General features: G+C 21.7%; 1 protein-coding gene across 2 annotated transcripts in view; it reads right to left on the reverse strand.

Annotated features, from left to right (window-relative positions):
• Nucleotides 1-16,955, reverse strand: part of LOC122507791 — a 109,782-nt gene that overhangs the window by 5,319 nt on the left and 87,508 nt on the right. For both annotated transcript variants that reach the window (XM_043620697.1, XM_043620696.1), the window contains 4 exons: nucleotides 6,079-6,192; nucleotides 2,593-2,726; nucleotides 1,590-1,740; nucleotides 664-995 (listed from right to left, as the gene is read on the reverse strand). In XM_043620697.1, coding sequence (XP_043476632.1) covers nucleotides 664-995; nucleotides 1,590-1,740; nucleotides 2,593-2,726; nucleotides 6,079-6,192 — 731 coding nt within the window. The remainder of the gene's footprint in view (nucleotides 1-663; nucleotides 996-1,589; nucleotides 1,741-2,592; nucleotides 2,727-6,078; nucleotides 6,193-16,955) is intronic.

The following is a 16,955-nucleotide window of genomic DNA, read 5'->3' on the forward strand; positions in this document are numbered from 1 at the left end:
AATTTCTAATTTTTGATTTTTGATTTTTAATTTCCAATTTTTTACTTCTTATTCATAAGTTAAATTTTTTTTCATAGAAATTATTATAGAATAATTTTTGAAATTCACAAAATCACAATAAATAGAAATAATAGAAGAGTGCGTGGTTCAGATTCACAGAGAAGACTGACAGTGATTTGAAATTGTTTCGAGACTGAGAAAGTGGAATAACCAATTAAAAGTGCATAAAATTTACGGTGCTAAGTGAATCTTACTTATAAACTAATTAGTGTTCATTCATTGAAAATTGAATTCATTTCAATCTAGTTCAGAAAAAAAGTATCACATCTTTGCATTATTCATTTTTCTATCAATTTATATTTTATAATCACTCTATCAATTAATTATTCTTTGAAATAATTAAAATATTTCTTCGAATACATTCTTTCCTAAATAAAATGCTTGTTTAAAAAATATTTTTCTACAATAAATTTTTTTTTCAAAAGAATGTTCTTCTTTTAATAAAATTTCATTTTTGTAAATTTTAAATTAGCTCTTCTTTGAATAAAATATTTCTTTAATTTAATTTTATTCGAAATTTAATTTCTATATCGAATTTAAATTAATTCTTTTTCGAATAAAAAATTTAAAAAAAAAATACAAATTTTTTCGGAAGGAACTTACGTGTACATTTTCGAATCCTTGTTCGCCATCGTTCGGAGGAAGATCATCGCCTAAATCACTCTCACTCAATGCACTATCGCTCTCAAAATGCCTCGAGGCTGCGAGTAGAGGATTATTTTTTACAAGACCAACGCCATCTCTTCCACTTGTTACGATGACTTCTGGTGTCTCTGGCGATTTTCTTCTCGATTTTCTACTGTGCAGATAAAGAGATACACTTGCTACATAAATTAATGCTAAGAGAATTGAAGAAATTCCTATGGCCGTATATTCTATTGTCGAAAGACCCTGCGTCTTGTTGAAATTAGAAGAAAACGTTACTTCTCGAACACCTGAAATAATATTGACAAATTTTAATATTTTAAACAAAATTTCCCAATTAAATTAATCAAAATTAATGGTAAATTAAATTAATAATAACAAAATTAATAATATTAACAAATTTTAATATTTTAAAGTTTTAAACAAAATTTTCCTCTAAAAAATAATAATAAATTAATATTACAAAGTTTAATATTTAAACAAAATATCCTCCATAAAATAATAGTAAATTAAATAAATAATAATAATAAATAATAATAATAAATATTATCATATTAACAAATTTTAATATTTAAAACAAAAATTTCCTCTACAAAAAATTAAAGAAAATAGTTTAAAAAAGTGAAATGAAAAGTTAAAAAAAAAAATTAGAAAAAAAGTAAAAGAAAAGTTAAAAATTTAGAAAAAGTTTTCTTTTCACGAGAAAATTGAATAAAATTTTCTGAAAAATTTCCAAAAGAGAAAAATTAATATCTTCATTTAATTAAAAATTTGATTTACAAAATTATCATTGTTTTCTGTTTTTTTTTCTGTCTCTTTTCTTCTTCAAGAATCTTTTCTAGAAAATCCGAATGATGTATTAAATTTAATAGGTAGTTTCTCACTGTTTTTCGAGGAAGATCCTGACACGCGGAATGCCACACATGGTGTAAAAACTTCAGGATGTGTGGATCTTGGAAATGCGTCTCTACAGATAAGTTTTGCAACAACTAATTTGCCCTCAGTTGCTTCTCTGAGTCCAGTTTCTCCAACCCACTGCAATTAAATTTTACATATTTATTAAATATTAAAATATTTTTGCTTTCATTGAAAAAAAAGAAGAAACAGAAAATAAATTGAAATCGATCGCAACTATAAATTTTAATGAATAATTTCCATTTCCGATGTGAAAAGCTAAAAAACTTCAATATTTTTGACTCAATAATTTTACCGCAATATTATTTTCACGACATTTCTCTGCATTACGTCTTTAATTCGTTTAATTAAGAATTATTGCACAGTTATTATTTTTTTGTAATTATTTAAAAACTTTCCTATCAATTCGTAGGGGGAAAATATAATTCCTTGTAAAAATTAAAAAACTTTCTTTTTTCTTTTGAAGAAATAATATTTGCTTCAAAAAGAGCTCTTTTTTAATTAAATGAAGAAAATAATTATGTTCGAACATTAAAATTCTCATGAAAAAAATTGTAATTGCTTCAAAATAAATAATAAGATTTTTTTTATTTGAGAGAATAAACAATAAGTGCAACAAAAATTTTTTAATGAACAAATTGTAATCGCACCAAAAAAGCTGTTTATTTTAATTAAATAAAGAAAAATAAAATGCTCTTTTTCTCTAAATGAAGGCATTATAATAGTATAAATCTTTTATTTTTTAATACAATGAAGAAAATAATTTCGTTTACAAAATAAAATTTTCTTTTTTACATGAATGAAAATATAATTTCGTTTAAAAAATAAAAAGCTTTTTTTTTATCTGAATGAAAAAAATATAATTGCCTTTAAGGAATAAAAATCTCTTTTTTTATCTGAATGAAAAAATTATAATTGCGTTTAAAAATAAAAAGCATTTTTCTTATCTGAATATAATGAAAAAAATTGAACCTGAAGAAAAGTTCTGCCTTCATCTCGAAAGAGTCTAAACGGCGGTTCAGAACTCGACAAATTTCTCAATTCGATCCAACCGCCTTTTCCTAATTGTTGTGCTCCCGTGATACCACAAACTGGAAATTTGACTCCTGAAAAAATTAACAAATATTTAGTTTCGATAATACATCACTAAAAAGATATTTTCGACTTTTTTTTACAATTAGTAGCAAAATCACTTCTATTTTTTTTAATGAAAAAAAAAAATAATATTTACAGAAAAAATATTTTCGACTATTTTTCTTTAGGTATCAGGACAAGAAGTCCAAACCAAAAAATCAAAGGTAAATGAAATCCAAAAAAGTAAAAAAAAAACAAATAGTTTTACTTTGGTCCTGGTCAAAAAGTAAAAAGAAATTAAAAATCCAATGAAAAAAATTGAGATAAAAAAATTTAAATGGTTGTCTTGAATGAAATTGTCCTTTTTTAAAAAAAAATTTTATAGAATAATTGAAATTCTTCTAGAAATTTTTTTATTTATGAAAATAATTGAATTTTTGTAAAGAATTTTTTTATTTTTGAAAAAATTTAATTTTTGCAAAGAATTTTATCAAAATTGTTGAAAATAATTGTATTTCTTGGAATAATTGTTTTAAAAATTTTATAGAATAATCTGAAATTCTTCTAGAAATTTTTTTATTTATGAAAATAATTGAATTTTTGTGAAGAATTTTCTTATTTTTGAATAGAATTTCTTGGAATAATTGTTTTAAAAATTTTATCTAATAAATTGAAATTCTATTAGAAATTTTTTTATTTATGAAAATAATTGAGTTTTGGTGAAGAATTTTTTTATTTTTGAAAATAATTGAATTCCTTGGATAATAATTGTTTTAAAACTTTTATAGAATAATCTGAAATTCTTCTAGAATTCTTTTTATTTATGAAAATAATTGAATTTTTGTAAAAAATTTTTTTATTTTTGAAAATAATTGAATTTTTAAAAAAAAATTTTTTATTTATGAAAATAATTGAATTTTTGTAAAGAATTTTTTTTATTTTTGAAAATAATTATATTTCTTGGAATAATTGTTTTAAAAATTTTATAGAATAAACTGAAATTCTTCTAGAAATTTTTTTATTAATGAAAATAATTGAATTTTTGTAAAGAAGTTTTTTATTTTTCAAAATAATTGTATTTCTTGGAATAATTGGAATATTAATATTAATATTAATATTAATATTAATATTAATATTAATATTAATATTAATAATTGGAATATTCTTGGAATAATTGTTTAAAAAATTTTGTAGAATAATTGAAATTCTTCAAGAAATTTTTTTATTTATGAAAATAATTGAATTTTTGTAAAGAATTATTTTATTTTTCAAAATAATTGAATTCTTGTGTAGAAATTGATTATTTATGTAAATAATTCCGATTTTATAGCGTAAAAGTAAAAACATGGCTTTTTCACATGTTTTATTATTTATTTTGGACGTTTTTATTTATTTTTGATTTTTTGACTTTGGACATTTTTATTTTGGATTGCTTGTTTTTTGGACTTCTTTTCTTGAACTTTTCGGTCTGGATTTTTTTAATTGGATTTTTTGTCCAATAATCTTTTCTTTTTTGTCATAGTAAGTTGCAAAATCACTAATTATATTTTGTTAAATAAAAAAAATATATATACAGAAAAACTATTTTTGTCTATTTTCATGATCCACAAGTTTTGAACGTTCAAATGAACGAAATATTATGTATGAAAAATATTTTCATAAATTACTGATTTTAATAAAAATTTAAAACTTAAATTCTACGTTTAAAAACTTTAAAAATTAATTTTTTTGATAGTGACTGGAAATTATTGTAATAAAAATTGAATTTGAAGAAGAAATAAATAAATTTCGTTCATTTGAACGTTCAGAACTTTAGGATCATCTATTTTCTTTTTTGTCAATTAGTTGCAAAATCACTCAGACTTAAATAATATTTGCAGAAAAAATATTTTTGAAAATTAGTTGCAAACCCCTAAAATAATATTAGTGAAAAAATATTTTCGACTATTTTCTTTTTTTTGTCAATTACTTGCAAAATGCTTCAATTAGTTAATTAAGAGTCTTGTCTAAAAGAACACTTAAATACCAAATTTTGGAAATAAATTTAATGACATCCATTAAAATGAAGAAAACAAGAAGAACATTTTATTTATTTTGTTTATAATTTAGAAGAAAAAAAAACGTCGTATCATTTTATATCAGTACGAAGTGTAATTAAAAGTTAACGCGTCTTAAAAAAAAATCCCTTTAGAGGGAAAGAGAATAAAAATAAAAAATTTTATATACCCGAGGTTTATAAATTTTCGTTTACGTCATGTAAGGTACATCAAAATTGTATTTGGAGATTTTTCTCTTTTTTTTTCTTTTTATTTAACAGGACAGAAATCAAATATATGTTATATCTCTCAAAATGGAAAGAGAGTCAGATTCGTAAAGTGCATTAATGTGTTTACAGCTTGCTTTGACAACCAGGAATTAAAGGGATTCTGTATAATGTGCAGTCTTAGAGTTCTAAAGAAACTGGTTATTAATTTATTTCTAACAATATTTTAAACATTGTTCGTACAAAGTAAACACCAACTGTACGAACATTTTTTTTTATTTCACCTCTTCAATATTTGAAATTAATTCGATATTTTATTTACTAATTTATTTAATAATTGCTCTTTCAATATTAAAAATTCATTTTGTAATTTATTTATAAATTTATTAACTCTTTCAAAATTAAAAACTAATTCAACATATTTTCTATATTAATTTATATAAAATATACATATAAATTAATATAGAAAATAAAATACTCTTCCAATTTTTTAAATTAATTATTTATTTTATTTACTAATTTATTTACTCTTTCAATATTTAAAATTAATTCACTAGATTATTTATTAACTTATTTACTCATTCAATTTTGTAAATTAATTATCTATTTTATTTACTAATTTATTTGCTGTTTGAATATTTAAAATTAATTTACTATTTCATTTAGTAATTTTTTATTTAAAAATTTTATCAGTTTGGTAATTTGTTTAGTATTTAGTTTATTAAGTTTTGAATTAATGCAAAAAGTTGATTAATTATTTACTTTTTCGGTATTTAAAATTACATACATAATTCGATTACTAATTTTATTAGTTTATTAATTAGTTTAGTAGTTAAATTTATTAATTAGTTTAATAATAATTTGTTAAATTTATTAATTAGTTTAAACAGCTATTAATTAATTAATTTAGCAATAATTTAGTAAGTTTATTAATTAGTTTAGAAATAATTTATTACATTTACGAAAATAAGTTTAAATAGGTTTTAATATTTAAAATTAAGTCACTATTTTATTTACTTATTTTAAATTAAAAGAGATTTTTATAAAAAAAATTTCTATATATTTATTTAAAATAAAAATAATAATAAAAATTTGTTCACTAAAAAATACGATTTTTATACCTTCGAAACGAATTTCCGACTGGGGATAAATAATTTGTCCTCTTTGAGGCAGATAAATATATGGCACCCTCTCAATAATTCCCGAACTGTTCATAAATCCGGCTGCATTGCACTCTGAAAATAAAAAGACGAAAATCAAAGTTTTGTCAATTTTTTGCATCTATTTTTTTCACTTTTAGTTCTCAATTCTTTTTATCATACAATTTATACAAATACTTTTTGTAAAATTAATTTTTTTATATAATATTAAATAAGAATAATATAAATATTGTATTTTATATCGATTTATTGTATTTAATAAATTGCAAAAAAAATGGAAGACATGAAAGTATTTTTTCTTTTGCTTATTAAAATTGGATCAATACGTGAAAGTTTGGATGATGTCCTTCCAAAGGAAGTAGTCCAAGCGGATATGGATATCAAATTAGAGAGTTTCTCTTGTATTTCCGATATTTTTATTTTTTATTCCGATATATGTATTCATCATTACGAGTTATGTCATTAATTTTCCCCATAATAAAAATTAGAGGAAATTAAATTGGAAATTAAAACAGAAAGTACAATTTTCAGTGGGAGGAAATAATTATTATTTTAATCTAAATTTTTGCATAAACATAAGTTTTCGATTTTTATGTAATTTATTTTTTATTATTTCTTTCATTCGAACGAATTTTTTTCTATAAAATAATTCACTTTAAAATCAATCATCAAATAAATATTTACTAGAATCAAATGAATATTCACTCGAATAAAATAAATATTCACTTGAATCAAATATAAATACTTATTTGAATAGAAAAAAATATTTGCCTAAATCAAATTATTTTTATTGAAATTGAAAAAATTGTATTTCAATTTCAATCAATAATTTCAATATTTAAAGCAAAAACTCTTTACTTTCAAATTTTCATTTTCTAAATTAAATTAAAATTAAATAATTTTAATTTAATGAAATAATTAAAGATCATTATTTTATATAATAAAAATATTCTTACTGTAACTTTCTCAGCATTATTGTCATCATTTTAATTCAATTATTATTTTCTAGAATTTTTAAAAAAAGTCTTTTTTAAATCAATTATCTTTAATAATTTTTGAAAAAGTTTTATGAGAATTTTCAATTGCACTTGTTTACAATTCAATTTTACGAAATTTCAATTATTCAGAAATTCTTCAATTTTATTGAAGAATTAAAAAGATAAACACTTCAAATAATTTCAGAAAAAAATTCAATTAAACTTTTTCAAAATAATTAATTCTACAGAATTGTTGGTTATAACGTTATAAGACAGTATGAAAAATTAAGATTATCAAAGAATTTAATTTGAAACCTTTTCAAAATTCAATTATTTCTTAAAATTCATGCCATAATGCTTTTAATATTCAAATATTATTTGAATATTTAAATAATTTAAATAATAACTATTCAAATCTAAGATTTTAACTGAAATTCGTTTTTAAATCAATTTTCATTCGAAAGTTCTACGAGAAGTAATTATTTAAATGCAAAAATAAATAATTTATTGAATAATTAAATATTTCTTAAAATTAAATTCTCATAAAGAATTGTATCAAAACATTTTTAAATAATTGATTTCTTTTGATGTTTTTTTATTAAAATTGTTAAGAACAATTACAATTTTTCGCGGAATTCGATTAAAATTGTATTAAAAATAATTGAAATTCTGCGATCAGTTTTATTTATGAAAATAATTGAATTCCTAAAATGAATAATAGAATTCATATGAAATTGAGGAAATTTTTTGAAAATAATTAAAATTTTGTCAAAAATTTTATTAAAAATTTTTTAAAAATTGAATTTTGTCAAGAGTTTTATTAAAAATTTTTGAAAATAATTGAATTTTGGAAAAGAATTTGATAACTTTTGAAAATAATTGAACTTATGCAATCATTTATATAATTTTTCCAAAATTCAATTTTTTTTAGTGTTTTCGAGTAAAATTCGTCTATAAATCCACTATTTTTAAAAATTAATTAAATATTTATTAAGAAAATTAAACAAATTTCAGACGAATTTAAATTACTAAAATTTTTAATAAAACCTAAGTAATTTTTAAAATTTCTAATAAAATTCATTGAAAATTGTAAACGCAACTCTTTGAAAGTTCAATTAATTTTAAACTACGTAAAATTATTATATCAGAACTTAGACTTTTGTGTATGCTTTTGTTTTTTTCAATATTTCTCATATTTTATTTTTCATTTTCATATTAAATTATTTTATTATTAAATTTAAATAATAATTTTTACTTTTATTTTCAAAATATAATTTAATATGAAAATTAAAAATGTTTTTAAGTATGTTTATGTACCATACAAAAGTACCATACTCTGGCTATCAAAAATTTTTTAAAAAAATTCTTATTGGTCCAATGAAAAGAAGCATTAATTCCTCTTTAATTTGCGACCAAGAAACAAGAAATTGGTCAAAAATTATTCAAGTTATGAATTTTTTTTTGGTTTTTTTCCAATGTTCGTTTTTCTGATACGGGCGGATGGGAACGCTGGCTATCAGAAATTTATTTAAAAAATTTTCAATTGTCACACTTTAAGGAGCAATAATCCCCCTTTAATTTGTGACCAAAAAATAAACATTTGGTCTAAAATTGTTTGAGTTATGAATTTTTGTTGAACTTTTTTTCCAATTTTCGTTTTTCTGATACGGGCGGGTGGGGTTGCTGGCTATCAAAAATTTTTTAAAAAGTTTTCAATTGTCACACTGTAAGGAGCAATAATTCCCCTTTAATTTGTGACCAAGAAATAAAAATTTGGTCTAAAATTTTTCCAGTCATGAATTTTTTTTCGCTTTTTTTACAATTTTCGTTTTTCTGATACGGGCGGGTGGGGAAGCTGGCTATCAAACATTTATTTAAAAAATTTTCAATTGTCACATTTTAAGGAGCAATAATCCCTCTTTAATATTATCCTTTTATTTTATCCCCCTTTAATTATTGCTCCTTAAAATGTGGCAATTGAAAATTTTTTAAATAAATTTTTGATAGCCAGCGTCCCCACCCGCCCGTATCAGAAAAACGAAAATTGGAAAAAAGCGAAAAAAAATTCATAACTCGAACAATTTTAGACCAAATTTTTATTTCACTGTATGTACAAAAGTATAGAGGAAACAGAAGATCGAACACAAGTTTTGTACTTGTCGATCCCTTCACTTGTCTTGTATAACGACAGTATTGGAATGCCGACGAATTAGCATAAGATTATATTCGAATGGCATGGGGTATACAAAAGATTTTTTTGCGCACGCATGATCATCATTGATAAATGTCCCGTGTGTGCTTTCACGAAAGTCAATAAATGCGTATATTCACATTTGCAACATTCCATTCATGCGAGATGATATTTATCATATAAGAATAATATTCTGATTAATGCTGATTAGAAAAGAGATTCTTCATATTTTTTTTCTAATACCTTCTCAGAAATTAGATACTACTTTTGAGAATTATGCTCTGATATAGCAATATTTATAATATTCTCCATGGGTATCATTTTGATATTGTGAATAATTTCACTTTTTAGTTGGGAGGCAAAAAATTAAGAGGATAATAATGTTTATCTTCATGGTTTTATTTTTTATTTTAATTTCTTCTAATGGTATTTATGAGCAAAGTGATAATCTTGAATGTGGCTTATTATCGTTTACTGTTCTTGCTTTCTTTCGAGGAATAAGAAGCAGAAAAAAGAAATAGAAAGAAAGAGGGGAAGAGAAGAAAAAATAGAAGAAAAGGAAAAAACAGAAAAAGAAGAAGAAGAAGAGGCAAAAAGTTGATCTATTAGAATCTTAAGAAAACAGAGTGTTTTAGATTAGAAATTATTAGTGATCATGGAGCAGGAAATATGTGGTTGTGGCTCGTGGCTCGATCAATTTTAATCCGCAACACGATTCCCTCTTTTATAGTAACCGATACCATCGAATTTCCCTATTTGTTATTTGTGCACTTTTTATCCATGTCTATTCATATAGAAACAATGAGAAGAAAACGGAATTAAATGTTATTATAGAAAATTAATAATAATTATTGTACTATATAATAAAATTACCAACAAAAATAATTATACGAATTTTTATTTAATTTGTTGAAAACCGAAATAATAATTAGAAGATGAAGCAGAACAAGAAATAATAAATAGAAAATTAAATTCAGAAAAATAATTACAATATTTCACAAATTTATTTTGAGGTACAAATTAAAACATAGAAAGAGAAAAATCGCAACAATAAACAGAAGAAGAAGAAGAATAAGAAGAAAAAGACAAGTAGATTATTAGATGAAAATTCAAATACAAAAAAAATTGAAGAGCGAGGAATTTTTTTGAAATATATTTTGAAAGCAAAAAGTAGAAAAAGAAAAAGAAGAAAAATAAATGTTAAGTAGAAAATTAAATTCAGAAAAATAATTACAAGAATTTTTTAGAAATTTATTTTAAGGTTCATTTTAAAAAATAGAAGAAAAAATCAGAACAATAAAAAAAGAAGAAGATGAAGGAGAAGATGAAGGAGAAGATAAATGAAAATTCAAATAAATAAAGTTACATAGGAATTTTTTTGAATTCAAAAAAAATAATTATAAGAATTTTTTATAAAAATTTTTCTGAGGCACATTTTAAAAAGTAGGAGAAGAAAAAAAGACAAAATAATAAAAAAAGAAGTAGAAGAAGAGGAACACATAAATTCTTAAATAAAAATTCAAATACAAAAAAATACATAGGAATTTTTTTGAAATATATTTTAAAAACCAAAACAATAAGTAGTAAAAGAAAAAGAAGAAAAAAAACATTAAATAGAAAATTAAATTCAGAAAAGTAATTACAAGAAGTTTTTAAATATTTATTTTAAAGAACATTTTGAAAACCAGAGGAATAAGAAACAGCAAGACAATAAAAAGAAGAAAACATAAAATATTAAATAAAAACTCAAATATAAAAAAAAGTAATTACAATAATTATTGTAAATATATTTTGAAAGCCATTTTGATTTTCAGATAAGAAAAAGAAGACAAAATACCAAGAAATAAAAACAGAAAAAAAATAATTTCCCACAGGAATTTTTCTATTTATTTTAAAATCTATTTTGAATATCGAGACAATGAAAAAAAGAAGAAGAAGAAGAAGAAGAAGAAGAAGAAGAAGAAAAATATAAATCAAACACAGAAAATCAAATAAAGAAAAAATAATCACAGAAAAGAAAAGGATGAGTAAAATATAAAAGAAATGAGCAGCATTGAAAAACGAGAAGATTTCAATAAAAATTAATTTCTTGATTTTTTTTCTTCTTTTTTCCACGCTTTAGATGATGAACAATTGAAAACTCATAAGTGAATATAATAGAGAGAAAAGAGTATTTCGTTTCTCACACGATGGAAAATGATAAATAGAATGATATTAGACAGATATTCCGATACTTAATAGCTAAAGTCGTTCTTATAAGCCGTCTATATAAGTATAAGATTACAGTATGAACTCAAGAAGAAATTTATTTTCCTAATCTACGAGACTATTTACACGTTTAAGCGAAAACCACCGCTCGCGAGAGTCCTAGAAAGTCGCATTTTACGTTTCTGTTTGTTGGAAGAAAAAAAAATTGGACAGAGAGAAGGTTGCTTTTTTCCCCTTTCAATTCTAATGATTAATATTTCGCATTTAGTGGAAGGACATATATTCAATGAAAAATTAACATTTGTCTCCAACATTATAGTAGTATTGATGCTAATTCAATATTCATCGATAGAAATTTACTTATTTTTACTTTTTTTTTATTTATTTACTTATTTTTACTTTAAAATTTTACTAAATTTTTTTTATATAATAATAAAAATAATAATAATAATAATAATAATAAAATAAATAAATAATAGTAATAAGAAATAGCAGGCTTCGCACTCTAAACCTACTATTTACTACTTTTTTTACGTTATGTTACTATTTGGGTACTTTTTTAGATTTCAGCCACTAAAAGCTACTATTTCTGTTTTTTTTTTAGAATTTTGACTACTTTAAATTCGAAAAAATCAATTATTTAATAATCACGAGAATAAAATTATTTTCAACAGTTATAAAATTCTTTTCAGAAATTCAATTATTTTCAAAATTAAAAAAAAAATTCTCGTCATGATTTCAATTATCTTTATAAATAGCAAAAATCTTCTCTGAAATTCAATTAATTATTTAAAAAGATTTTAATAAAATTCTCCACAAACAAAATTTTTTTTTATAAATAACAAAAATTTCCCAAGATTTCAATTATTTCCAAATTTTTTATAAATTTTTTCGCAATAATTTAATAATTTTTATAAATAATAAAACTGTTCTCAGTAATTAAATTATTTTCATAAATAATAAAACTCATTGCAGGATTTTAATTATTTTTGATACAATTTTAATCAAATTCCTTGAAAAATGTGATTATTCTTAAAAATTTTATTAAAATTCGTCAAGAGAATTCAATTATTTAAAAATTTATTGATAAAATTCTTTATTTTGAATTTTAGGATAATCTAAATTATTATAAAACATGAAGAAATCGATCATTCCGAGTCTTCGACTCGAAGTGATTGATTTCTTCATGTTTTATATAACCATTTTTTATAAGCTGTTTAATTTCAAAATTTTTAAAAATCTTCATTTCTGTGGAAAAATATTAATGATTAAATATTTATTTTGAGGCATTTTAATAAAATTCTTTGCAAAATTCAATTGTTTTTATAAATAAAAATATTCATCATAAGAATTCAATTATTTTTAAAAGTAATAAATTTCTTTTTGGAAGTTCAGTTGTTTTTAAAAATTTTAATAAAATCGTTCTCAAGAATTCAATTATTTTCATAAATAATAAAATACTTTTTAGAAATTCAATTATTTTCAAAAAAATTTAATGAATTACCACACAGACATTCAATTATTATTGTCAAAAATTTTAATAGAATTCTTTGCAAAATTTAATTATATTTAAAAACTTTTCGCAATTAAATGAAAATAAAATTCAAAAATTTTAATAGAATTCTTTGCAAAATTTAATTACTTTTAAAAACTTTTCGCAATTAAATGATTTTCATGAAATTTTTAAACAGAATTCAATTATTTAAAAAAATTGTTTGTAAAAATTTTTTTAAAATTTTTCGCAAGAATTAAATTAATTTTATAAATATTTAAATTCTTTCATAAATTATAAAATTCGTTGCAGGAATGCAATTTATTATCAGGATAAGAAAGAAGTAAATATTTTTGATGAAAATTAGGAAAAAATGAGTAAAATCAAATATAGAATGGAATTTTTGTCAGTTTTGTGAAGTTTTTTTGGTCTTCAAGTTTAATTTTTTGATAGCTACTTTTTTACTATTTTTTTAGTTTGAAAGCTACTTTCGCTACTTTTTTAAAATTAATTTTCGAGTGCGAAGTCTGAAATAGACTAAAATAAAATTTATTACAAAAATACAAGTTACCTACTCACAAATAATATAAAATGATATAAATATAAAAATAAATAATAACAGACAAACTTATTTATTTCTGCTTGAAAACTTACTAGTTAAAAATGCCGAATAAAAGTCGTAAAAATGTTGTTTATAAGTCTTGGTTATTAATATATTATTATTCTATATAAAATTCTTATCTAGATGTGTTATTTTTCGTTTCCTCTTTAGAGAAGTTTTTAATTATGTATAAAGCACTCAGATTCTTAATTAAACATAAAATTTCCCTTCTATAATAATATATGTACAAGGTTAATGAGAGAGCGAATTCTTGAAAAAAATGGAAAATTTACTATCAGCTCCCAGCTTTTTCTGATTTATCTCTCAATCACTGGAAATTTGCAAATAACTCTAGAATTTTAGAATCTAATTAATCTAAAAACGATTTATTCCTTAAATTATACTTCAATTTTTATTATTATTATTTACTAGCCAAACTATCCGCGCGCAAGCGCGCGGGAATGTTGTATTGGGCTGCTTATTTTAAACAATTTAAAAAATTTTAAAGAAATAATTATTATAACCTAACAGAGAGATTTAACTAACTAAAATTCAAATAATTTCACTCAATGGTCTCAATTTAAATAGAATTTACATTACTGGACTTAAACTATGGCTAGAACAAATACAATTAGTATCTGGGTCATCTTTTGCATTGCCTATTTTATAAAGCCATTTTAAATTAAATACTTTTTAAAGAAATAATAATTATTACACACTGAAAGAAGTTTTACTTGAAATAGCGATAAGTTTCTCTAGAATAACGAAAGTATTAATTGAAGCACTAAATAATTTCGCTACTAAAGTGAAATCTGTAGTTCATCCAGCTAAATATTTTTTGCCGTGCATAACGAAAAAAGAATTAAATTAACATCAGATTTTCTACAATAAAAAAAAACGAATTCAAATAGAAATTAATCATTTTACAACTTAACCAAATTCACCCCAGAAATCACTGAATTCGATAATTTAGAAGAAAGTCAGACAAAAGCAGGGTTCCTACAGAATCTGGAAATCATGGAAATGGTATGGAATTTTTAAAAGGTTTCTGGAAATCAGGGAAATCATGGAAAAGGCCTGTAATTTTTAAAAAATTCTAAATTTTTTCAGTTTTCCATTTTTTCTCTTGAATAAAAATTCAAATAATAATAAAGCTAAATGGTATAAAAGAGAAAAAAAATGTTGAATTTTAAGGAAAACGGATTTTTGAATTTTTTCGAATTTTTGATAATTTTAGATTTTTTACCAAAGAGTCGAGAGTATTAAATAAGTAAAGTATTTTCCAAAAGCACAAAAATAATCAAGCTAAATCCCATAAAAGAGAGAAAAAAATGTTGAATTTTAAGAAATTCGGATTTTTGAATTTTTGATAATTTTCGATAATTTCACATTTTTTACCAAAGAGTCAAGACAATTTAATAAGTAAAGTATTTTCCAAAAGCACAAAAATAATGAAGCTAAATCCCATAAAAGAGAGAAAAAAATGTTGAATTTTAAGAAAAACGGATTTTTGAAATTTTTGATAATACTCGATAATTTCACATTTTTACCAAAGAGTCGAGACAATTTAATAAGTAAAGTATTTTCCAAAAGCACAAAAATAATGAAGCTAAATCCCATAAAAGAGAGAAAAAAATGTTGAATTTTAAGAAATTCGGATTTTTGAATTTTTGATAATTATCGATAATTTTACATTTTTTACCAAAGAGTCAAGACAATTTAATAAGTAAAGTATTTTCCAAAAGCACAAAAATAATGAAGCTAAATCCCATAAAAGAGAGAAAAAAATGTTGAATTTTAAGAAATTCGGATTTTTGAATTTTTGATAATTATCGATAATTTTACATTTTTTACCAAAGAGTCAAGACAATTTAATAAGTAAAGTATTTTCCAAAAGCACAAAAATAATGAAGCTAAATCCCATAAAAGAGAGAAAAAAATGTTGAATTTTAAGAAATTCGGATTTTTGAATTTTTGATAATTATCGATAATTTTACATTTTTTACCAAAGAGTCAAGACAATTTAATAAGTAAAGTATTTTCCAAAAGCACAAAAATAATGAAGCTAAATCCCATAAAAGAGAGAAAAAAATGTTGAATTTTAAGAAAAACGGATTTTTGAAATTTTTGATAATATTCGATAATTTCACATTTTTACCAAAGAGTCGAGACAATTTAATAAGTAAAGTATTTTCCAAAAGCACAAAAATAATGAAGCTAAATCCTATAAAAGAGAGGAAAAAATGTTGAATTTTAAGAAATTCGGATTTTTGAATTTTTTCGAATTTTTGATAATTTTAGATTTTTTACCAAAGAGTCGAGACAATTTAATAAGTAAAGTATTTTCCAAAAGCACAAAAATAATGAAGCTAAATCCCATAAAAGAGAAGAAAAAATGTTGAATTTTAAGAAAATCGGATTTTTGAATTTTTTCGAATTTTTGATAATTTTAGATTTTTTACCAAAGAGTCGAGAGTATTAAATAAGTAAAGTATTTTCCAAAAGCACAAAAATAATAAAGCTAAATCCCATAAAAGAGAGGAAAAAATGTTGAATTTTAAGAAATTCGGATTTTTGAATTTTTTCGAATTTTTGATAATTTTAGATTTTCTACCAAAGAGTCGAGACAATTTAATAAGTAAAGTATTTTCCAAAAGCACAAAAATAATAAAGCTAAATCCCATAAAAGAGAGGAAAAAATGTTGAATTTTAAGAAATTCGGATTTTTGAAATTTTTCAAATTTTTGATAAATTTAGATTTTCTACCAAAGAGTCGAGACAATTTAATAAGTAAAGTATTTTCCAAAAGCACAAAAATAATAAAGCTAAATCCTATAAAAGAGAGGAAAAAATGTTGAATTTTAAGAAATTCGGATTTTTGAATTTTTTCGAATTTTTGATAATTTTAGATTTTTTACCAAAGAGTCGAGACAATTTAATAAGTAAAGTATTTTCCAAAAGCACAAAAATAATAAAGCTAAATCCCATAAAAGAGAGGAAAAAATGTTGAATTTTAAGAAATTCGGATTTTTGAAATTTTTCAAATTTTTGATAATTTTAGATTTTCTACCAAAGAGTCGAGACAATTTTATAAGTAAAGTATTTTCCACAAGCACAAAAATAATGAAGCTAAATCCCATTAAAGAGAGGAAAAAATGTTGAATTTTAAGAAAAACGGATTTTTGAAATTTTTGATAATATTCGATAATTTCACATTTTTACCAAAGAGTCGAGACAATTTAATAAGTAAAGTATTTTCCAAAAGCACAAAAATAATAAAGCTAAATCCCATAAAAGAGAGGAAAAAATGTTGAATTTTAAGAAATTCGGATTTTTGAAATTTTTCAAATTTTTGATAATTTTAGATTT

This window comes from Leptopilina heterotoma, unplaced genomic scaffold (assembly GCF_015476425.1).
Source record: "Leptopilina heterotoma isolate Lh14 unplaced genomic scaffold, ASM1547642v1 Lhet_51, whole genome shotgun sequence".
Taxonomy (NCBI): Eukaryota; Metazoa; Arthropoda; class Insecta; order Hymenoptera; family Figitidae; genus Leptopilina; species Leptopilina heterotoma.